Below are 24853 nucleotides of genomic sequence, written 5' to 3' on the forward strand. Positions count from 1 at the left end.
TGCTCATTTTTCAGCCAAGGGCAAGCCAGCGCCTTTAAAGCCTACTGTAAAATGTTCCCTCTTTTTTTTTAGATTAATATCTTAATTTCAACAGGAGAGATCTAATTTTTGATTAATCTGTTACATATAGCACATTATGTATTATATATAGTACATTAGGACTGACACTAATAATACTTTCTGACATGCTTGCCTTGCTGAAGCTGCACAAACTGCTGATAATGTGGATTTACAAGGTGTATCACTGCGGACGCGTTAAACGAAAAGTTAAATTATGAACCAATCTATTTCTGATTTTAACAACATCCTCCAACGACACATTATTTTAAGTGTTCCTGTAAAAAAGCCATTATGAATATAAAACACCTGAAATTATTGTAATATCTTGATGAAAAGGAAAAGTTCATCTCGTTCAGTCCCTCCTGGTCTTAAAAAGAGACAGTAAATTGACATCAAGTGTCAAGCATGTAAAAGTCAAAGAGTCAAATCTGCGCCCTAAGCTGAGCGAATGTACTGTGGCCAGCATGAAAAACTACTCACAGCGGATCACATTACCCGCCTTTTTCACTGAAATAAGCAGTGTAATTTATCCTGACCTTTTTAGATTACTATGAATGTGCTGTCTGTGTAATTTTAACTGAAGTCCTCAGCAGCTTTGCTGGTCTGGAAACACTGGCTATGAAACCCAAGGAGGCGGTCCGCTGATGGGATCAGTGGTCTAAAGCCACCAATACAGCAGTGATACAATACCAAACAAATACTGAGGGACTGCCTGACATTCACTGCTATTAACACACATCAAGGAGAATCACCGCATTTCATCATCATTACGACAGATTCATATTCACAGATTCCTCCACCACCTCGACTGGCGGGCTAATAACAAAAGTAGAAGCCTATTTTAGCTGTGACAAGTGTTTCAGGATTAGAATTTCATTCCTAATGGGTTCTCTGGTAACGGCTTAATTCACTACCTATGCGATATCAATTCCATTATAATCTCATTAAGCTATTGCACACTGAGGTGATTTCGAATGAATGTGAAACAGCCAACCGTACGCTCCCCTCTAATTGAGCAATACTTTTTATTCATTATTATTGCCCATTATTAAATTAATGAACTTAATGGACTTATTTTCCAAATTGCAAAGACCCCTGGCAACATGTTTTTAATTCCATTAGCAGACATATTGGACTAAAAAAAAAAGGAAAAAAAGGGGGAGATACACAGAGGTGTGCGGGCAATTAGCCTACTGCTGCGACGGATCATCAGTGGCACAGTTTCTCTTCTCGCTCTCACAGGAGTTTGTCCATCTTGTCCTGAATCTCTGCTGACAGCGCTCACCTTCACACTCAGACTTCACACATTCATATTTTAACCTCCAATCTGTCACCCTTTCATATCATCATAAGAGATGCCGCACTGTACATGACAAGACAACATATTTGAAAATTGTATTGTAAGGCGAACTAAACATAACCTGAATAATATATGAAATAGATTTTCTGAAATGAGATCTTTTCAGTAAGAAGAGGCCGCCATGTAAAAAAAAAAAAAAAAAAAAAAAAAAATGCCCAGTAGATGAAAGCAACAGATCTGCATAACTGAAATGGCCGATCAATACGTCTCAAACTAAAATGGCAAGTCTTGATAAGGTTATTGAATTTTCTTTTTAATTAAAAAGCATACCACTGCACTCTCTGTCAAATACCACAGGCTGATGATGAGAAGAGGAGAGGGGTTGTCCTTGTTTATATGTTCATCACTATATGAAAAAAAAAACACTGGCAAGACTGCTGGCACATCATCAATCAGTGCAGCAGAGAAATTTATTTTCTGTTTGTCGTTTGTTGTTCCTTGGGATTAAGCTGTCATGGAAGCCCTCAAATCCCAAATGATGACATTCATATAGATATTAATTCTTATTACGTGTCATTCATCCGCTCTAAAACCATCAGTGTTATTTATTTTATGCTCATGCAGCGTCATTTTCTATTTAATGTTTTTTTTTTCACCAAAGAAAAACAACTTTCATTCTGACATTTTTTTTTCTCAAAAACATGATGCAACAACACTAATGCAGCCCTACTCCCATGGATTATGTAACGTGCAAGACATTGCATCCGTTTTGTTCAATGTAAATGTCCAGAAGTGGCACACTCTCTTCCCATATTCTAGTCATGAAAATGCATAATTTAAAAGAACTGAGACCAAGCTGTTCCTCAGTGGTGCAGAGCGAGAGCTGCATCGTATCAGTGCGAACATCATTGGATAGAAAACTCTGCTCCCCGGAGAGAGTGCCATTACATTCAATCGTCAACCGCTGGATAAAACTCATTTCAGTCTGCACAGTGTCTGAATGGCTCTATACATTCTACAGAGGCCACGATGTGATAGCGCAGCATGTCACAAGCACACTAAAGGGCTTTTAAAGCAGGTTAGAGCGCTGCACAAAAGCCACCGCACAAAGACACAGAGCGCTGGGGCAGAACGGTGGAGGCCGTGTCGCCACAGCTGACCGTCCTCACACAGCCTGAAGGACCCCCAAGTAAACACACAGCACGGTGTTGCCACTCGTTGGGAGGTCCAGGCCAAGTTGTTAACAGCAAGATAATGTCAGCTTCTATTTTTAGATGAATGGAAGCATCTTCGGGTGAAGAGAGCCTTTTTAAAGTATTAATTCCTTCCCTCTGTTTAGCAACCTCTACATGCACAGCTACAAAAGACTGCAGTCAGGAGTCTGTTTTCTTTAGTTATACGCTCCTTTTATAATGTTAAATATAATTAGGTTCAGTTCAAGTATTTAGTATTTAGTTTTGTAGTTGTTAAAAACATACTAGCATTTTTGCACCTTTGATTTTCTTGGGTTTGGGTTTTGTATGAAATGTAATTTGATGCCAAAAATACCATCTGTGGTAAATTTAAAGGGCCCAAGAGATATTTTTATAATTTGAAACAAGGCCTTTATGTGCTTTAGCAAAGATGGTTGCTAACAAGCAGCTAAACATGACCTTTATAAGCGCTACAGCAATGTAGCACTATAATAGCCTCACAGTAGCTTTTTAATTCTGCCAACTGTTTTTCTGGTGTGTGGCACACAAATTTAGTTTTTGCTATAATCCAATAGACAAATTGTATTTACTTTAGGTCCAAGAAACCAGGATGAAACACCTCATCTCTACATAATGTTTTTATTTTTTTTTTTCCCAGGTGTCACTGCCAGTCATGTTGGCTTTGTACTTATCTTACAAGCTGTACATTGACACGTGTGTAGTTCTTTTCACCAACTGGAAGATATCATAGCCGTCAGAAGTTCTCTGCAATTCGAAATTACAACTGCAAGGCTGACATGACTGTTTTTTTTTTCCACCTCAAATGCATCTAATATGATGTGAGTGCAGCATATGAATCATGCTGATCGGACGCTGCATGCTTAAGCACTGTCAAAAAAAAAATAGTGAGCTTTAAAAAAAAAGATGCTTTTCAGGGATTTTTCTGTTGGGTTTCTTTTTCCCGTGAGCTACACCTGAACCCTGTTTATAGTGGAATGTATTTGCTGCAGTTCATGTCTGCACTCGATGAAGAAGCGAGATCTGAGTCCCTCAAACACACATATGCATACTGTATACATACTGTATGTGGCAGTTATTCTTACCCAACATCAAAAAGGAATTTCTGTACTTTGGGTTTATTACAGCTGTGTATACATCTGCAGTGTGACAGCTTTATGGCACTAACAATGCGCACAAAGCATCCGCTGGCTGTTAGGGGTTAAATAGAAAGAAAAAAAAAGACGAGTGATGGATTCTTTGGCCACAGTCATGTCCTCCTCTCACCTGTTTTCATTTGTATATATATTTTTGGGATAAAATGACACAGTGTGTCACATTATACAGCGTTTTCACTGAGAATTATTTATCAGCAGGAGTTCAGTCATCTTTATGGGCTGGCCGTTTGTGCACTGCTGAATATTTCTGTTTCTAGTTGAAGCTTAAACAGCAGCTTTGACCAGCTCTCACAGGCATGGAAACAGATACCGGTAGCTACAAATATACAGCAGGTTATATAATGATCATGAAAACTACATGAGAACCAACACCTACACCCCCCTCACGCAAACACAAACACAAAAATTACACTGACAGGAGTGTGTGCACCCGTGTGGATGCACCTTAAACACACAAACACACACACACACACAGTGGCTGACAGTGTGAGAGGCCAAGTCTGACATGAGGTGAGATGAAGTAGCGTTTCTCATCATCTGCTGAGCCTGGCTGTGTCTGACCTGGAGGATGGAGGTAGGCCCGGGGCATGGCCTCGGGACCCAGGCTGCCGGAGTGAAAGGGGCCTCCGCCGAGACTTATAAAGTCCCAGCCACAATTTACTGGGAAGGCTCCAATTGTGGTGTCCAGTGGCCACAGCGCGGCCCTGCTGTCAGCGCCACTCTTATTTGCTTCATTCCCTTTGACACTGACTCTCGATTAGGGTCATAAATTCCATGAAATCGGTCAATAACCTATAACACTAATGTCACTCTCCTGCCATTAATTTTACAGCCAGTGTGCCACACTGTTTCTTAACCCCCTTTTACGTGACAGGGAGGGTTATACTGGCTGGAATTGATTGAGAAGAGTATATAACAAGCTTTGAATAGAGCCTTTGCACCTGTTAATATAAACACATATATATGAAAAACACCAGTGATGTGACTTGAACTGAGATGATTGTTTACTTTTTAACTAAAGCTGGAGTACCATCTTACATATTAACATATCTAAGAAAGGGCAGGACTTTATGTGAATCCATCATCTCAAAACATGCAAATGGAGTTTCTCATAGATTCCAAATAACTGACTGCAGCATACTGGAATCAGCAATTCATTTTTTTTCTTTTTATTAGTTCCTAAAAACAGTCAAGTAATTCACTCTGGGTGTGTCTGGCACTAGTTCTGAATGTAATTCGTCCTCACAGCTCCCTCTAGTCTAATGTATGTTAATACATGTATGTGCTTGTATGAAAACAGAAGCTGTGTAAGAGATAATCTGGGTTACATAATCTGTATAGTGAATGTTAACAGGAGATTTAATGATGCACTGGCTTGTGTTGAGCTGATTCATATCACATCTCAATGGTTTAACATATTGAACCACAACAGAGATAGAGATAGAAACCAAAGGATCTGGGCCTGTACGTTCTTGCATGTGACTCAGACCTCAGCTACAGGCTTCAGTGTTTTTTCTTTTCTTTTTTTTGTCTGTTTTCTTTAGAGCTTTCTGTTGTACCTTATGGTTGCATAAATGAACGCTTCAAATCTTAAAACAGTTTTCCGGAAAAATGTTGCAGCCACAAAAAAAAAAAATCCTTCTACAGACAATTTCTGTTTCAGAGACTTAAAGAATCTATCTGAATAACTGGGTATAAAATAGTGCAAAGCACACAAATTACATTTGTTGCTGTGAGAGAGAGGGCAGAAATGGTTTTCTTATCATGCGTGGCAGGTTGCCAGTGGATATGTTGCTGCCATTCTCATAGGGGCCTCCCCTCCAATCTTTTCCTTATGTGAGAGCTGACACTTCAGGGCATATCGACGGCACAGGCGTGTTAGCGATGCACACGCCTTCTGCTGCAAAGCGGCCAAGAAAAGGATGAAGGACTGCCATGAGAGACTTCTGGAGTTACTGGCAGCGCAACAGGCCAACCGCAAAAAGTAAAATAAATAAATAAGACTGCAAATTTAATTACAGGCATATGACATTTGGTGTTGGAAAAAGCTTATCTAAACAGATACTTCTGTTCGAGTGCATTTTGAACTGGAAGAGCAGAGGAGAAGCAACTTCTGAAAATGAATCAGTGCTGAGAGAAGCCATTTCTTCCCTTAGATCAGCTGAATGGGGACATTTTTAGGCCATAGCGTATGTTGTTCTCTTCCTTGCAGGCCTAAATGACACATGCTATGATCCTGACACTTACTTGTTGTCCCACTGTCAATGCTCTGTTGATGTCTTTGTCTATTTTTGGCTTTAAGACAAGAAATTTGGGGCAAAATCTATGAACTTTTGCTCCAGTTTCTTTGGCTTATCATTTGTTTGAGAAGCCATAACCTTAATATTTAATTCTGCAAGTTATAGACAAATGTCTGTCTGGCTTTAGTTTAAAACATTTTTCTGCATAATCACACATCTCTCTGCATGTGGTTCAGGATTGTTCACTCAGTCAAGAGTGAAAAACAGAAAATATCATCTCGTGCTTTGGCAAGTTAGCCTGCACTGGCAACTTTCCATCCTACTACTCCACTGGCTCCTTCAGCTCCTCATTGTTTTGCTGTTCAGGCTGCACTTCCCCATTTGCCTGAACAGAGAGTGAATGAGCCCTTTAAACAACGTAGCCACCGTTAATCATTAAATCTGATTTTTATTTTTGCCTCCTCTGGAATGGCCGGAGTTGAATTGACACGGAGACTCCACAGCGGCAAGGCAAAATGGCCGCTCGTAGTAACAGCTCACAAGCCCCTGGACAACCTGAGGCATGGCCATCCAATCCCACATCATTAAGGCTAGAGTCCTTTATTGTGTTGGAGGCATTAAATGGTGCGCTGGCTACAGCCCTGAAGTCACACTCCACTAGGAGAAAACAGCAGAAAAATAACGGCACAGCTGGATAATGACTTTTCCCTGGGAGGCTGACCATGTGTACAAAAGCACTAATGATAGCAGGTGCAATAAGCGAGCGCAAGGCTTTTACTGCGTCCGGATCTATTTTCCTCTGCTAAACTCACCAGTGATTTCCCTCGTGTAGGTGTCTTTCTGTAGTTTAAGAACACCTACCCTCCACCTCCTTCCTCCATCCCCTCTCTCCTTCTGTATCTAATCTCTTTATCAGCTGTGCGGCTAATATCAAAGAGGACTGTGGTGTGAAAATCTTGCAAGTAAAACCTGCTGTCAGAGCCTAATCACAATTAGCTGGGCTCTAGACCCATTAGCCCCAAGGAGACCAAAAGCGGACAGAATTATTGCTAAAACTACTGATTGCTAATGATCCCACAGAGCACAAAGGGTGGGGTCTCAAAAAAAAAAGACAGAAAACAAAATTCTACTATGCATATTTTTGCTTTTCTATGTAGTCAGCATTACACTAAAAATGTACAGTTCAGTGAAGTTGCTAAAATCTCATTGGTATTAGTGGTTAAAGCGATAACATGTTTCCTGGATGTACTGACTCCACAGCTTCCTTGGCTCGGCTTTGTAGCACAGTTCTTACATCAGCTCCTCTACAAAGGCGTGTGTGCCTTCCAGATTATAAAACATTAAGCTGGAAGTTAATGACTGATTGCAACAGCCGTTATTCAAACTATAAGAAAAGGAGAGCAACAACTCCGCAGACAACAACGCCATGTGACACCCTGGAGTGAATCACCTGCAGTATAAGCCTTTCAAAGAAGCGCTTCACATTTGATGTTAAGCCCCCAAACGTTTCTGGCTGTCGGAGGTCTTGCCGGGGAGATAGAAATGTCTAAAGTTATTACAGCAGTCAGGTAAAGTGTGTGGCAACGCAGTCCTGTAATGGGGGTGGAGAGCCGGCCAGCAGCAGCTAATGAAGGCGTCTCAGGGAGTACTAAAGAGTCTACGTGACACTACTCCTGATTCGCCTGTCTGAGGACACAGATCAATTAATACATTAACAAACGATCGCAAGCACTTCATCTTGCAATATGAAACCGACGGCCTGGACTTACTGCCCTCCCGCCCAGAATGGCTGATCAGCTCTGCTTCTATACGCCGTCTGTCATGAATTTCAACATCCTCTCTGCAAACTTCTCTGCGTTTGTCTGCGATGCCTCACCAGAGCCTGACATCATATGCATGCATTGTAACCACAACACATGCTCTACATACATGACATACACACATAAGGATGCTTCAAGCTATTCCTCGTCTTCCATGAAAACCTACCCTACTGATACAGTTGGCAGTATAATGCACCATAAATGACCGAATCACAACAGCTTTGATTGAACGTCTGCCTAAAGGGAATCCACTCCTGCTAATGACCGCAGCCCCAAAGCCTCCAACCGCCCTTCTCTTACACCACTGCATGTCTGTCCTTTTTTTCTGATAAATAAAAACAAAACATTAATACAGGCCAAACACACCATGTGAGCAGCCTGCGGCACAGTTGAGTGCGTTGGTCGAGGAAGTCTAACGTAAACCATTGCTCCTTGCCATGCCATATATATCCAGTCTCCCCATTACCACCATCTCTACTCGACAGCAAGGGCCCTGCACTGCTAAATTATTCATCACACTGAGGGGAGGACAGAAGCATGCATGGTTTCTCCACTCCATGCCTCTTCCCTTTTTTCTCTCTGTCTCTAATGCAAAGGAACAGCCGGGTGGAGGGAATGATATACAGGCCGTCTCTCCATCACTGTGTGGCCATAGCAGGAGTTGTCGCCTCCACTTCCTCCAATTACCACAGTGGAGCTGAGCTTGGGTTTGGGCTGAGACCAGACGGTCGCTGGCTTGCCCGTTGCGCATATGGGGGGGAAAGGTGGGTGGCACCCAGGGGTCCCATGCATAACCTGGGACGTCTTTGTATACACATTCATCTATATCAGTGGGCAACAGGGAAATGTAAGCCAAAGGTAATTGCCCTGGATAAGAACATCTGCTTGGTGAATAAATATTCTAATGAGGAGAGCTTGCAGGTTCCCCAGACTGATGCACGGCTGACAGGCCTCCGGAGGGACTGCAGGTAATGCTCACCACCTGCAGTTCAAACAGGAGGCAGTCGCACCTTCTTCTTGCAGCTAAACGTTGGCTGGCAAATACACATGCACTATAGATACCAGGCATGGTATAGATAATCTTTTAGTGGCTGCGATTTCATTTTTCGTTTTGTAGCTAAAGTGTCACACTGGCAGCTTCACTTTTCATAGAATTTTTGGCTGGTGTTAAAACTGTCAAAAAGTGAGAAAACATTCATAATTCTGTAACCATTTTCATTATAATACATTTATTCAAGAAGAACTGTAAAATTTGAAAAGAATTCTCCAACTCCTGCCCCATCTGTCATTGCATTTCCTGACTTCGCTCCCTAACATTTTAAGTTACATTTTCCGCTTTAACTAATATTATTGTTATTTTCATTTCAGTTATCAAAAGACGTGTCTCAGCCCCCTAAAGTAAAAGGAAACAACTGATTTTTGTCTAAAGAAAAAATAGAAAAGCCAAACATGCTTGACTAATAATGCAAACAGTTGTTTTTTTTCTGTTGTTTTACACATTTAGTATTTATCTTCTAATTTCAGAACTTGTTTTCAGAATAGAGTTTTGTTAAAAGAGTACCCATCATCCTTTTGTTCCATGTGTGATTTTTTTTGCTGTGAAAATATTGACTGCTTTTTGTTTCAGGCAAAAGATTTGGCTTCTGTGATCATTGAGAAATTCAAAAAGATTTTGAAGCCGAGGAGGTAAATGATGAAATACGTATTGAATTAATGCTCACACCAAAGTGGGCAGAAAGCAAAAGTACACTACAGTAGTTCTATTATTTAAATAATTAAACTCTTTTCTCTAGCAGGAACAGAATATAAAGACACACACACAGCATGTGTTATAGTGATGAGCCTGCAGGGCTATAAACTGTCAGCATTACTGCTTCTCTTTTCCTCAGCCTACATCAGTGTGTGGTCGTCACTTTGAGCGGCTGGAGGAGGAATTTGTGATGAAACTGGAGGTGGAGAAAGGTGAGCTGCGTCCACACAGCTTCAAAGAGGCCAGAAGACAGTGATGAGCCTCTCTCAATAAGCATCATCACCCAGGAGACACTTTAAGAAGAACACTGAGCATCAAACAGGCCTGTGTTGCAGTGAGGTCCCAAAAACTCTACACTTATCTTACACTTATACACATTATCGTTGCTTAATAGCTATGACATAATTTGGAAACCATACACCTGCCTGTCATTTCCAGTCCACTTGACAACAAAAAAGTTAACATGTGGTTTCTTCTCTTAGAGTAACTTTGGCCCCAAAACATCCTCTCTCCTCAGAAATCTGAGCTCTGAATCAATACCCAGTGCTGCTTCATTCATAGCATGCAAAGCACACTTTTGTTATTCATGCTTTGTTGTCTCTTCCAAGTTTAAAACAAGTTGTTCAACTATGAAGTCATTTATAATGGAGTCATCCTTGTAAAGTAACCCCCCTTTACCCAAAAAGCAAGATGCTCTCTCTCTCTCTCCAGAAATCTGAACTCACGATCAATAACTACACACACACACACACAGAGCAGTCTGCAGCTCAGTCTGTTTGTGGCAAAGCTGGAAATATTTATTTACTTTGTATTTCTGTCAAGGTACAAAGTTAGCAAAGCAGTGGAGGATTAAAACGATCTGTAATGTGCATTAGTGAAAAATTAAAAAGAAAAGAGAGCGAATGCAGAAGCGGCGAGGACTGTACGAGTATTGTTGTGGTGAGGATACAAACCACCGCTGAGACAAAACCAATCTGACTAATCACACATGATCTCAAAGAGAATTAATCAGCAGCTCTGGTTAACAATCTGTAATCATCCTCATTCTGTGCTTAATGCCGTTTAATTTATGAAATTCTGGCTGACTTAGATATATGGGCAACAAAAACAACAACATCACAGAAAGCGTTTGGAACACAGCGCAGACGGAGAAATCATAATGTGTCCCGGAAAGACCCTGAGCAGCTCTTTCTCAGATGTTGGTGTTAAATTGGATGGATACGGTTTCAAATAGCAGACAAACTGCATGCTGGGTAGTTTAACTGTCAGGGGAAGTTGAATAACAATACATGTAAAGGTATTAATGTGGGTAATAATCATACTCCAGCATCCTCTGCCATTCAAAGGCTGAATAAATGTGACATGTAAACACAGGCCTGTGCAGCTGCAGCAGCCAGCATCAATAAAACACATGGAAGTGGAAAAACCATCAGCTCTGTTCATGCATGTTGGAGGCGCAGCACCACACACACACACACACACACACACATTCAAACTGTATATACTTTAAGAACTGTGACGCATTGTCACACATTAGACACACAAACTCTCTGCCCATGAGAGTATGTGAGTAGGAAAGGTATCCACACTTTGTGGTCCAGTACTCACCCAAAAGTACATCATCATGGTGGAAGCGGGACAGGTGTGGGCAGGCGGGCTTAGGAGAGCGGGGCCGTGCACTGGGACCAGTCCAGCCAGCGTGGGAGTCAAGAGGAGTCCGAGCGTTTGGACAGAGAGGTTTACTGGTCCCTGTTCCACTGAGGCAGCCCTCCCTCAACTGTTCAATAGGACTTGACTTCAGGTTTCCCCCTTTCCTCTTCTTCTTCTTTTTCTTCTTCTTTCTATACAGGCAGCTTGTTCTTCAGTTAATTTTTAAAGCTCCCTTTCTTTCTCTTCTTCTTCTTCTTCTGAGCCAACACAAGAACCAGGGGGTGAAAGCAGACGGGAGAAAGGAAAGAGAGCCGGGGAGGTGTTGTAACCTCTTTTTTCTTTTGACACTCTTCCACTCCACTTGCCTCTCTACACCACTCACTTCGAGACTCTCTCTCTCTCTCTCTCTCTCTCTCCCTCTTTCTCTCCCCCCTGTGCCGTCTCTTATTGGTGAATGTGAAATCAGTCGGTACGGCGCCGAGGCTCAACTAGAGCAGCAGGAGCAGCAGCCTGCGCTTGACAGCTGCCTCCAGCGTTCCTCCACCGGAGCTGTGTTGCTCTGCATAGAGGAGTGCGCCGAACAAACCGGGATCCTGCAGACGGTACTGTAAAATTCAGCGTCCCAGGGAGGGGTGGGGGGTGGTGGGGTTTGACGGTGGTGGTGGTGATGAGGGGGGGAACGGGAGGGTGAGGGAGGAAGAGGGGAGGCAGGAAACTGGGAGTCGTGGTGGAGAGCTCTGCGGGGAGGAGGGAGGGAGGGAGGAGGGAGGGAGGTAGGGAGGAGAAGAGACTTGTGTCAAGGATGATGCTGGTGTTAGTGGAGGACTAACAGATCGCTCCTCTTTCTTCTTTTCACTGTCTGAGATGAGTTGCATTGAAGTTGTGGCAGTTTTAGTTCATTGAAGAGAAGAAGAAGGCGATGCTGAAGAAAAAAAAACAGGGAGGATCTCAGAAAGAAGCTTAAAGTATGCCACAGGCAATTGGGAGGCACAGCCTATTTTCCACTTGTTTTCTACTTTTAGCTGCTGAAGTTCACTGTCTTCATGTGTGTGTCTGTGCATCGTTTCCCTCCCTCCTAACTCATGGGTTGATGACCAGGAGAGTTTTCGATACACTGTTTTTTTTTTTTAGGTGACGTGTTGAGGGAGAGGCCAGATGAAGTTGGTGTGAAAGACCTTTGTGTGCCAGGCTATATTACATTACATGCTTTAGTGTGTTTTCCATCTGGCGGCTATAAAGGGGGAGGGGAAAGGGAGAGAGAGAGGTGGTGGTGGTGGTGGTGAGGGGGAGGAAGCTTGGCTATCTTCTAGACAGCACTGTAACAATGAGCCTGCCTCAGCAATTTTCAAAACATATCATCAATACACGACTGGGAGCTTGCGCTTTTAAATATTAACCCTGTGGCAACCGGGGCAGGCTGCGGAGAGCTGAGGCGGTTTTGCGGCATCCTCTACTGCTGGATCATCTAATAAAAGACGTCCTGGGGGATGTGCTAATTTGCTGTAGGATCCTAAAGAACATTTGCCGGCTATATAGAGAACATTGCCGTAATGAACAGAGCAGATATATTCAGGTTATGTTACCCACCAGTAATTGCCACATAAGGAGGCTGAGTTAGATTTGCAGCTGTCTTTGAGCGAATTGATACACAAGAGGCCTCATTCATATGGCGTAACTGTCATCTTAAATTTATCACCCATTTTATTTTTCCTCCTCCTTCTGAAAAGCACGCTGAAATATGAAATGCCATACACTCACAGTCAAAGAACGGCGATTAGTAATTTTGCAAATATTGTCATGATTTCACAAGAGAACTGTGCTTTTAATATATCAAAACGTGCAACACATAAGTCTCTTCATCACACCCAATCCAATTTCTTTGCACAAACACACGTCTTGGTGGTGACACAGCATCCACATACATACAAACCCTCCATATCTTTATACATGTCCACCAGAAGTCAATGGATTTACATTAGCAATCACAGAGTGGATAACCGCCCTACTCCTCCATCAATCTCTGATGGGAAATAAAAATGAAATGCACTTCTCAGGCAACTCAGATTAAGGATCACGCTTTTATCAAATACTGAAGTCTATTTCAAGTCCTGCTCATAAATAACTGAAGGGAGAGAGGGAGGAAAAAAAACGAGGGTGGAGGCACATAGCGGAGGAGAAGGGGGCAGACGGGGTGGGGGTGGTGTGGATGTAGACAGAGAGCATCAAGGTCTGAAGCTAAGGGCACTTGGGGTTGGAGGGATTAGGAAAAAAATGTCGAATATCAGACTTGGAGGGTGTATTAGCAGCTTATAAGCACCACATCTCCCCTTTCAAGGAATCTCCTTCAACTTCAGATGGAAATAAAATTTGGGTGATGACGCCCTGGTTATTGGGTGCAGACTTGGTCTTCCCTGCTTCCGCCACCCATGGCGGTTGCGTTTCTCCTATGCTCCGACGATGCGAGCAGCTTCCTCAACCATTTAGATTTCCCACCATAGTCTAGACACTCCCCAGAGATTCTGCCATCCATTAAAAAGATGGAGCTTTCAAAGAGAAGAGGAAGTGAAGGCCTCACACACAACGCGTTCTGCCTAAAATGTCCATCTGTCTCTGACCCTCACTGGCTCCAGATCTGTTGTCTTAATATTTTATGATGATCTCACCTCTCTTCTTTAGAGCGCTGCTACTTGCAGAGCATCTTCTGTCAAACTACACTCAGAACTTGTCATCAGAAAGACTCCAGAGGAGACAATGAGCAGCACTTCCCCCAAGTTCTCACTCTCAAACCTTCAAACTCCCAGTGGAGTTGGGGGTATAGCTACGGCTGGTTCGGCCTTTTGTCCTCATTTATCAAACGCTCGGCCCTGCTCTGCCTGGTATCAGCTGGTGTGAGCCCCAGCTGAAAAACAGAAAAAGGGATGCGGCTCCATCCTGAGTCTAGTCCCAGGTTGGTTTGCTCTAATCACACACTTCACTTTATGGAGTGACCCGTTTTACAACTTGATGAGGATCCGCAGCTAAGCTCGTTTTTATCTCTTTATATGTCTTCATCAGCTCCACAGGTAGGTATTAACATTGCCATACATCACATCAAGAGGGCACATCATGAGAGGCTGCACAGAAACAACATTTCCCCCATTTTAAGCCTCTAGATCGCAGTATATTGTATGTGCTGCTGCTAAATATTTACTAATAAGCACATGAAAGGTTTACACAGGACAGATTTTTCATATTTTGTTTAAAAAAATCTATTAGAATTGGTGATATGTAAGCTTATGTTTGGCCTGTGACTTATTACAAAGACAAATGAGAAATGGTGTAATGCCATCAAGGCATCCTGACAGCCAATAAATATGCATAATATAACACGAAAAATACATTCTGTATCTACAGCTTTCTGACACAGCCTGCATATTTGGCCTTGAAAATGGTAATGTTTTGCTTCCCATCCCAGGAAGATATCATTAAACATCATTTGTAGGCATACATTACACTATACGCAGCAAATCGCCCATCTGGTGATTTTGGAACACACTGTCTGTGAGACAATAAATCCATTGTATGGCTTCATGCAAAGGAATCCCACTAAAGTAACACCTCCTTGTAGACATACGTAGAGTACATTAAACATAGCCGCATGCACAGACTGTATGTTGTGTTAATAATGCAGTGTTTACATCTTGGCATTGAGCAGTCAGTTCTGGCCTAGGGGTACAAACTGGCAGGGCTGTGCAGTAATTAGGGGCTGTGTGTTGGGGATGTGAAGGCTTGCCGCGTGTCATGCTGATACCACTGCTGGGCAGACGTGGTGTGTCAGCAGCGGGCACACCGAGTTCTACATGAGGCCACACCTTTCTGTCACAGCAGGAAGTTGCACCTTTCACTTCAGAGTGCGCTCCTGCCGGCGGAGAGCTCGGTCGTTACTCAGAAATGCAAAACAAAAAAAAAAAGGGACGCAGTGGATGTTAGCGTTGTGACAGCAGGTGCTCACCACATCACTACCATGCGGTCTGTGTGTTCACAGTCATATTAACCCTTTGCATGCTCTTAATGATAATGCACCTTAATGCTTGTTGTATCTCAAACTGAAGACAAAAGACGACAGAGTGAAGTAGCCGCTAGCACAGTGTGTGGCTATACAGCTAAGCAAAGACACCACCTGCACTTAAAAAAAATTAGCTCACTGGTGTGGGAGTTTTTTTGGATCTTGTGTGCTGGGAGGCTGCCACAGTAATGGTGTACTGAAAACTGATATCACTTGACTTTTTTGATGACAGAGAAAAAAAGACTTTGGTGCATAAACATAGACAGAGTTTCACGATTTTGGAGTAAAGCTCCAAAGACACTGAACTGCAGTTATTAAGTGCATGGTGTAAAAAGCTTGATGACATCACTACAACCTCTGCAGGGTAATTTTCCTGAAGTCTAAACATGACAACTTGAGTGACAGTAGTGAAATATGTTGACTTACTTCCCCTTTAATGAGGACGTATAGGAGTGCTATAGATCTGCCTCGCTGACGTGACTTTTGAACCATTCCTCCTTCATTGTCATGACCAACAACAAGAACTGACACACGTCTCTCATTAATTAGAAGCCACGTCTGTTACCTGAGGTTTTTGATGTCTGTATCTTTTTGTTGCAGCTGTCAATACCTTGTTTGCTTCTGTGTGTGTGTGTGTGTGTCAGTGCATGCATGCTTCGCTTTTGCTTAGAGCCTAACCTATATTATATTAAATATATACTTCACTGCACGAGCAGCGAGCTCTCACGGTTGTGAAGAATAAGTAGCCACATGCAACACAAGCAAACCCAACTGGAATTCTAACAGCCGTTTGCATCTCCGCTTGACATTAATTGATAATCAAACAAGCCTTCACATTAGACATTTATGAGATCAGCTGAATTATCTATTTAATGTAACCCAATTATATGCAACCCTTGTGCACCAATCAACACTAATTCCTGACTCATAAATGACAGCTACAACGACAGATTTAATCAATAACAAACATTGATGAAAACTTGTGACCCGCTTAGAAAGAGGGTAATTAACAGGAAGAAAAAAGGGCTGCGCTGAACTTCTTTTTTTTTCTTCTGCCCTGTGATCCTTGAGGTTTATGTTGCTCACAAGAATCTCCTCTCTCCTTTTCACATGCACTCATCAGTGGAAGAGTGGAGAGTGTAAAGCAAACAGTCAATTTCCTTTCAACAATTAAGGATAGACAGTTATCATTAATTCTAACACAACATTCAGCCACTCCACATCTTAATCAAATCCTTGCATTTTTTTAAACTATTGCAATAAAACGACTTGTTATGAATTATTTCATCAGCTATTTCCAGCACAAACATCAGATCTACCTCAGAAGACAAGAATCCAGGTGGGGATTCACCTGAGAAGACATTTTTGTTATGTCTCAAATGGGACTTTCTTACCCAAAGAAAACCTTTTTAAAAAAAATGTCTGACATGAAGTAACATGCATAGATGTGGAGGGGTTCCCTAGTCTCTTACATCCACAGCAGAGGACTGTCACATCTTGAGTCTAACTTTAACTAACACATGTCAACAGAGCAGGCATCAAAAGCAGCCCATTAGAGGCTTTGGGGAATTCCACACCTGATGTCTTTTGGGTTTAACACAACTGCATGAAACTCTTCAGACAAAATGGAGGTAAGTGTGCACACAGGGGCAATGCTGCACTTACCAGTCTTGTAAAGAGGGGCACTCCCAAATGCCAGAGGTGATCGTTCAGCAGTCCGCTGTACACCACGTTCCCGAAGACAGCAATGCTTCCTGACTTACACAGCGTGTTTCCTGCAGGGACACACAGAAACACAGGCAGGCGTCACTGAAACGGACAAGAAGCAGCGAGGGGTAACTGGATGCACTCCAGCATCAAAACACTTGCTCTAAGGGAAACAAAAAAGCAAATTCAATCACAGGAAATCATTGCACAGGAAGAAAAATAAGAGAGAAAGGACCATGGATTGTTATAAATATTGATTTGAGAGGTTTATTGACCTTACATGTAATGATGAATACAGATCGGTAGCTTGTCTACAATCAATAAAGTTGCACAACTAAGTCAGGCTGATCTATCCACAGACTGGAAATGAGGTGCAATATAAACATAACAATGGTGAGAAACAAACAGAAGCAGGGGTTGCCCTCTGACCTCTGAACTGAACCCCTTCAAATTAAAAGCACATCATTTTATCTGTAACCACACAAACTTTACATACTTAACATAAAATAGTTACTGCTCTAAAACCTTTTTATTTAGGCTCTTGAGTCTGATGTCCTCTGAGAGGTAGCATGTCACTATCAAAATGCCACAAAGGTACTTTACAGAGGCCCAAACACTTGCAGGAAAACTTTCTAATAGGCCTACTGTTCATAATACAGAAGAAACTGAGTAGCAATCACCCACCTAATATTAGAAAGTGCACCATTTGAGACACAAAGGTAAACAACATTTAAATTGTTAGTTCCTATGACTACTTGTCCATTAAATATTTACAATTACACAGCAAAGCCCTCAATGTTCTCAGGTTACTGCTGGAACACAGCACACATGACACTAATGCAATACAAAAAACTCAACAGCTACAGCTGAGAGGCATGATTACCCAATCAGATGTGATCTGCTGTGTTTTGTGTTTTACTGAAAATAAACAATCTAAGTCATTTTGTGGCAAAAAACTCTTGGTTTATATACCAGGACTAAAGTTTTCGTTTATGTGTCACACTGTCTTTGGTGTTTTTTTCTGGTAGATAAGTTAAAAAAAAAATATTGAGTTTGACAGATACAATAACACTGGCACACTGTCAAGTTTACTGTTACATGCATAGCATCAACTCTCCTATGTTCACTGCCACTGAGTCTCACACTTCATCCTCTCAAAGACACTCTTAATTAGCTCAGTGCCAATGAGGGGCCTTCACACACACGTGCATGGCATACATGCCCACACACACGTCCCCAAGAGTGTGATGTACTGCACGCTGATGTCCCCATGTATGTGATGAATGCAGCTTACGGTGCAGGCAGCACAGAAAACACAGGTCTCCATTGTAATTTCTGCACAAAGGAACGCTGCAAAGGCACACCAGGGGTGGAGGGAAGCAGTGCTGACAAGCAGCACATGCATTATTTAAAAACAAAAGTAAAAAATGCCCATTAAAGTGTCAGTGGTGCTTTCGGCAGTGCTGGCTTGGGCGCGGTGTGCGTATTACTGTTATTAATGGGCCAGGCGTGGGGGGCATTGCTTCGGTGTGATTGCTCTGCTGCTGTTGCTATCCACGGTTCAAGCCTCCCCCCCTCTTTTTTTCCCATTTCTTCTGAGTGTGTGTGTGAGGAAGAGAAACAGATAAAGAGCATGATACAGACAGAGACAGAGAGACACCACAAGACCCCGAGTGCACAGTCAATGAGCTCCTACAGCTAATATCATTTCACATTATTGAATGCATATTAAGGCAGAGAGACCTTGTCAGACGAACAGGAGCACCAGTGCTTATATCAAATTCTGATCTGCCTTTGCAGCCATGTCTAAAAAATGCCAGGAATGTAGTCAGCATATTGAATATAAGTGCATACCATTTTTCTTTGCAGTTTAACATCAAGGGCTATACATTACTGCAACTGACACAGCAGAATGAGGTCATTGTGCATGTTGTAATTACAGCTGGATAAACACTCTGCTCTGCTGTAACAGAGATGAAGGACTAAAGCAGGAAAAAACAGGACATACATAAACCCATGATCTGGGTTGGAGCTCTCTGCTAACAGTATTGGAAAATATTTAATACATCAGCGGGAATAAATAAATTGAACAAAATGATCATGGGTCTCATGATCAATGCCAGGATGGTGTAATACACTGAAATCAATCAATGCACATGAGTGTGTACGAATAATAATAAAAGCTCATCCCTGACCTATTCTTCTATTACCAGTTTGTTATGGTATTATTAATGGTGTTTACACATGCAGCGAATAGAGCACATAATCTAATTTTCTACATTTGCATGTAGAAAATGTCACATAAAAAAGAGACAGCTTCATTTCCCCCATCACAAACTCTGCAGCACTGTGGAGCCATTGGGCTTTTTTATTTATTTATTATTTTATTTTTGGTTATAAAAAAAATGCATTCATCTCTGCACGCGTGTACCACCGGAGCATCTGTATATATTATATATATATTTCTTCAATTTAATACAATCGAGCTGAACCAGTGACATGTTGCTCAGTCGTTCACTATGAGCTGTTGATAATGCTGCTTTTTTTAGGGCTCTTCTCAGCAGTTGGGTGTTCTCTCATCTGCAGACTTGACAGCACCGAGCCTATCCTCTGATTAATTATTAATTGTGTGATTAAAGTGTGTGTTGGTATGTGGGCGCGTGTGTGTGTGTAGTGATAGAGGAATGCAACCTGCAGACTACTTTGCATTATCCACAACTTTGAGTTTTTTTTTTTTTTCTTGTGCTCTGAAGCAAGACATTTAACTGCAGGCAAGAAATTATTTAAGACCCAAATCACTCGGTGTATACAGTGCACCTGCAAGAGAAGAAGATGGCACGGAGAAGGTATTGTTTTATTAAGTGAGTGATGCTTAGTTGAGTCAGGCTCAATTTTCTTTTGGCTGCAAGTCAGAGCTTCTGGTTTATTTCAGGGTAGACATATATGGAGAGCCTGGCCCACATAGATTTCAAGGTTGATGTTGCTACCAGTATTTTAGGATTGAATGTGCTCATAAATTATTCTAAATGCCGAGATTTAACCTTAAACTTTGTAACCTTTTACCAAACTTTGAGAAAAAAAAACAAAAAACTTGAGAACATAAACGCGAGCTTGGATAAAACGTAGTAAACTTGTGGAATCGGTTCAACTATTTATTATTTCTGCGTCAGAAAATCATCAATACACCAGAGATGATGCATTGATCGCACTGCAAGTGCAGGCTCCTACCAACTTCAAATCCTGCATCCATTATTATGTTAAAAAAAGTGAAAGAAACAAACATTTCCAATAGAAATTATACTAGAAAAAAAACATTTAACAATATTCTGAAGAAACAAAAATAGTAAAAAAAAATAGTAGCAAAAATAATCTCTAGTAATTAGTTATAGTTGATTTGTCAGAGTTAATATACAAACTAAAACTTTTATTGGTGGATTTATTAAAAAAAACACTTTTCCTATGCAAATGCATATTAATGAAGCTGTATTAATTAGTGGCTGTTTGGAGACTCTGTTGCTTTGGAAATTGACAAAATAAAACAATCTAGTGATACCACTTTGGGCTTTTGTTACTATTCTCTCACATTCTCTGATTGATCAATGCTGAAATAGTCATTAGTTTCAGACCTAAACTTTCAGATAAGAACCTGCTTAGAACAGGAAGCAGTAACATTATTGGTAACTGTGGTCATTTAGATCCATTCGTGCCCCTGCAGCCTCTGGTCTTGGCTTTGCCATTGGAGGTCGGTCACTATGTGCATTCCAACCCCAGAATGTGCAGCTCATTTCTACCAAAGAGGCACATTGCTGCAATGCAATAAGGGAAAACAACACTTTTAATAATTCAGGCTCTGAGACCGTGAGGGGGGTGTGTGAGGCGGAGGCTGGTGGTGGGGGTGGGGTGGGCGGAGGGAAGACGTCTTAAAGTACCGCAGAATGGCTCATTTAGCTCCTGCTACGCATTATTAAAGTTGTATCGAACCCCCCTCCTGGGTCTTTTCCCAAAGTTTTTTTTTTTTTTTTTTCATTTTCCTTTCCTCTTTCCCCTAAAGCCTGCGAGGTAACCAATAACAGCTACCAACATTTATAAACGACAGAGTATCCTGCACCTTAGAGGGGAAGGTAAACAATGGTGTAGCTCTTAATCTCTCTTTTCCCTGTCCTCCCTGCTCACTAGTCCTCCGGTCCAAAAATTTGTCAGTGTTTTACCCTGTTTGAACCGTAATACGGAGCCCGGGCTGTCCAGATTATTTTCTGCCTGAGCTAAGCCCACAATGCATAAAAAATGTGGGGAACGAACCTTGTATGGAATCAAATTGAGTAATAAAATCGTGTTCGCCGTGGCACTGATGGACGCATGATGGTACCGTTGAGGATGTGTTCAGAGGTACCGTAAATTGCCTTTGAGCCTGATGGCAGTTTCCAGGGCAAAGAGAGGGAATATGAATAAAATACACAGACAGAAGGGAAATGGGATCAGGTTTGAATGCAGTATTCTTCTTATTATTTTGTGTTTGATGATTTTAACCCTTTCACATCCAGTTTCTTTCTTTAAGGCAGGGAAAAAAATCATCTTAACGGTGATGTGTGATTACATAAATATTCATCTTGTTTCACCCACTAATAGGTTAACAGTGTTTACACTGAGTACAATATTCAAGGCTACTAGCCTTTGAAGGGTTAAAACATTTTATTCTGCACTGTATTATCATGTAGGGTGTGTTCACATACATAGAAGTGTCTTTACTGGATCATCATTCTATCAAATTCCATCATTTTGCATCATTTTCCTGAAAATTCACATTTCTTCAGAAGCTCTGAGTTCAGCAGTCACTTGCCTAATTTGATGTTCTCACTTGAGGTGTGCATGACTCTGCGTGGGCGGGAGATAAACTATAAACCTGCGTTTATTAAATCCTTTCCAGTCCTTGCATATGCAGTGCTGGTCAGCGTCTCAACAAAGCTGTTTTTCCTTGTGAAAACTTGACATTTCGGAGATACCGCACAAGGTTTTCAGCCGGCAGCAACAAATTATAATTATTATAATTTATGATTACTGCTTACATTGCACAATACAATGAAAAAAGAAAAAGCCTATTAAAATGTCCATTTAGGATATATACACCATAAACTGCTGCAGAGATATTAAATCAAAGCCACGCTGTGTGCTGGACGAGACACACAGACTGAAGACAGGAGGTCAGGACAGAGAGGAAGACAGTGGATGCCAGATGTGTTGTGATTGAATGATATGTGGGCTTTTTATGAGAAATCAGTGACGGACCAGTCAGTGTTGTTTACCTACGATATGATGGATCTGAAACATATAATATGATGATTTTTTTTTCCATTGTAGTGTATGACATTGTTATATGAGGGGGGGCTGAGAATTCAAAAAGATTTCAATAACATTGAGGACATATAATAAAATTCATTCTTGTCCATAAACAGGTTAGCTGGTTCCTCTACTCCATATTGTACAGCATAGCCAAGATGGCAACCACTGACGCTGCAGCTCTTTGCAACAGGAAATGCACAAAGTGTCCATTTTTTCCTGAAGTATCCTGCTGTCAGTACATTTATTAGGTCAATTAAGTAATCTGTATTAACTGTATAATGTAAAGGGCAACATCTAGCATTAGCTTATCACCAGCCAGGCAAATCTTTTCCACTGAGTCTAAACTGAATTATAACAAGATCGATAAAGGGCAGTATACATTTTAAGGTAAATATTAATTCGATATTTTGTTTGACTGGGATGTTGATTGTTAAAGTAAAATGGTATAAATCCATAAAGTATATGACACGTGTACACTTAAAACTTGAAAATTGATTTCATGGTCCCAAAGCTATTTTTTTTAATATTCTTCCATCCTGACACAAAGGCATTTTGAGGCATTTTTTTGATACACTTTTTTTTAAATTCACAAAATCCGACAGCTACTTCTTCAGCAGGTTCAGCCACCAAAGTGTATCCGTGCACCTTCATAAACACAGTTTGATGAGGTGCCTTGTACATCAAAGGAATACCAGTGCAGCCAGCTAGTCATCCAGCCAGCCTGAGCGTCAGACAAACCAGTCCGTCAGCTGCTTTGCCTCCCGCTGAGTGTCAGACTCTGACGTTCTTCTGCCATCTAAGCTGACTAAACACAGACCTCGTTTTCTTCAAAGCTATGCAAATTAGCCACGTTGCTAAGTGGATTCCTACCCTTTTTTTTCTCCTCTTTTTTTTTTTTGAAGAGCCGCAGGGCCGATTAGGCCCAATTTCTATCTACAGAATGTACTGTATATATACAGTGAAGCAGTGTTGTGCATTCCTGCCCGTGGGGGGGATTCTTGGTGGTCTTTCCTTTTTCATAATGCAGGCCTACTTAAAAAGCTGTACTTTTTTTTTGTAAAGAAATTAAAAAAGGCTACACACAGAGGTGGGAGGGAGCTAATAAGGATGCACAAAGACACACAGCAGGAGTAATCTTTGACCTCCAAGAACATGGCTGTTCTTTGATTGCATTATGTACACTACATGGCATGGTCCCCGGACATGATAAGGAGCATTTGTTATGGCTGGGCGCCTAATGATATTGTACATCATATTCATCCACAAAGGGCCATGATTGCATGGCATATTAGTGCTTTTATTCTGTATCTCTTCCTTGTGATCAGCACTGGCCACCAGGCTTTGGGGACATGAGTCCACTGGATGTGGTGCTACGAACCTTTGTTTTCCTAATGGCAAACAACAGAGATGAAGGGTAAAGAGGATGACAAGGGGAGGGGTGATTTTGGACACATCATCATCATTATAATAATAATTATTATTATTGGTGTAAGAAAATTTGTGTTGTTGCTGTTGTGGAATCATACTAAAAACAGAAACCCTATTTGCTGGAGTCATTTCCATTCCTTCTTATCATTATCTCTTCATTATCATTATCACCATTATGATTGGTCACGCCATTTTTATCTTAATTGTTTTTAGCATCATTGTAACACACTGGAGCTAATGACAACCTCGAGATGCAGAGAGAAGGGGGGGGATGTTTCTAAATGCAGAAAAAAAAAATAATGCAACTACAAAACAACCGATGGAAAAAAAAAGGAGTCTGAACTCTGGCTTGAAATGTTCTGGAGACACAAGCAAGAGGATAGAAACCAAAAGCTGTTTTGATGTCTCAGTCTGGATGTGCGCTGGCAACAAGCAAAGGGCCTCGGGATTCCATCAGACTATTGATTGTTACCAACTCTTGAGTCCTGCTTTACCACCCTTATAAACAATCTCTCTGTCAAGCACATTATAGGGCAACAAATGATTTTATTTCATAGATTTTTGGATTTGACTGATGAATTATTCACTGATGTTCTACCCTTGGTGCAGACAGAGGGAGAGTGTGTTGAAAAGGAGAAGACAAAGAAATTTCAAAACATATCATATAAACACACAGAGCAAGCCTCTGTGCATGAACGGTTTCTCTTCTAAAAGGTTTTCCATTCTTTTCCACTAACCCACATCAGCTCTGCTTTGTCAACATCAGCTGAGTGAGAACTCCCAGGGGCCGACAAATCTCCTGTAATCTGCCAGACCTCCCCACCATGTCCGGTGCTGTTGTTTTCCTGTATCCTTCTAAGTGTTATTGAGTCTGCACACCCTGAAAAATTGTTATCAATTTGGATCCGGTCCAGCACCTGTGAAACACACAGTATGGCAGATTTTTTTTTTGTTTTTGTTTGCAGGTGTTGTTGAATTATACAGGCTTTAGTGCCACACACTCCTGGCCCAGATGTTTGGGATAATGCAACAGTAAAAAATTACAATGAAAGATGGTTACAGACTGTAAAAATTTCACAGTTTCTATTTTGTGATGTTGATGTTGGAGGTCAATAGCTGTGGTCTGATTTGTTTGAGGTGGGGTGTGT

At 41.5% G+C, this 24853-nt stretch overlaps 1 protein-coding gene across 2 annotated transcripts in view; it reads right to left on the bottom strand.

The window, feature by feature from the left end:
* Positions 1-16979, bottom strand: part of LOC114439623 (RNA binding protein fox-1 homolog 3-like) — a 109242-nt gene extending 92263 nt beyond the window's left edge. Inside the window, exon 1 of one of the 2 annotated variants that reach the window (XM_028411684.1) lies at positions 16899-16979. Coding sequence is in view for 1 of the 2 variants with exons in the window: in XM_028411683.1 (XP_028267484.1) it covers positions 11147-11164 (18 nt within the window). In the remaining variant the exon portion in view is untranslated. Of the gene's footprint in view, positions 1-11146; positions 11590-16898 lie in introns of those variants that run through there. The other variant, XM_028411683.1, reaches the window with a different exon arrangement.
* Between the last annotated feature and the right edge of the window lie 7874 nt (positions 16980-24853).

This window comes from Parambassis ranga, chromosome 8 (genome assembly GCF_900634625.1).
Source record: "Parambassis ranga chromosome 8, fParRan2.1, whole genome shotgun sequence".
Classification (NCBI taxonomy): domain Eukaryota; kingdom Metazoa; phylum Chordata; class Actinopteri; family Ambassidae; genus Parambassis; species Parambassis ranga.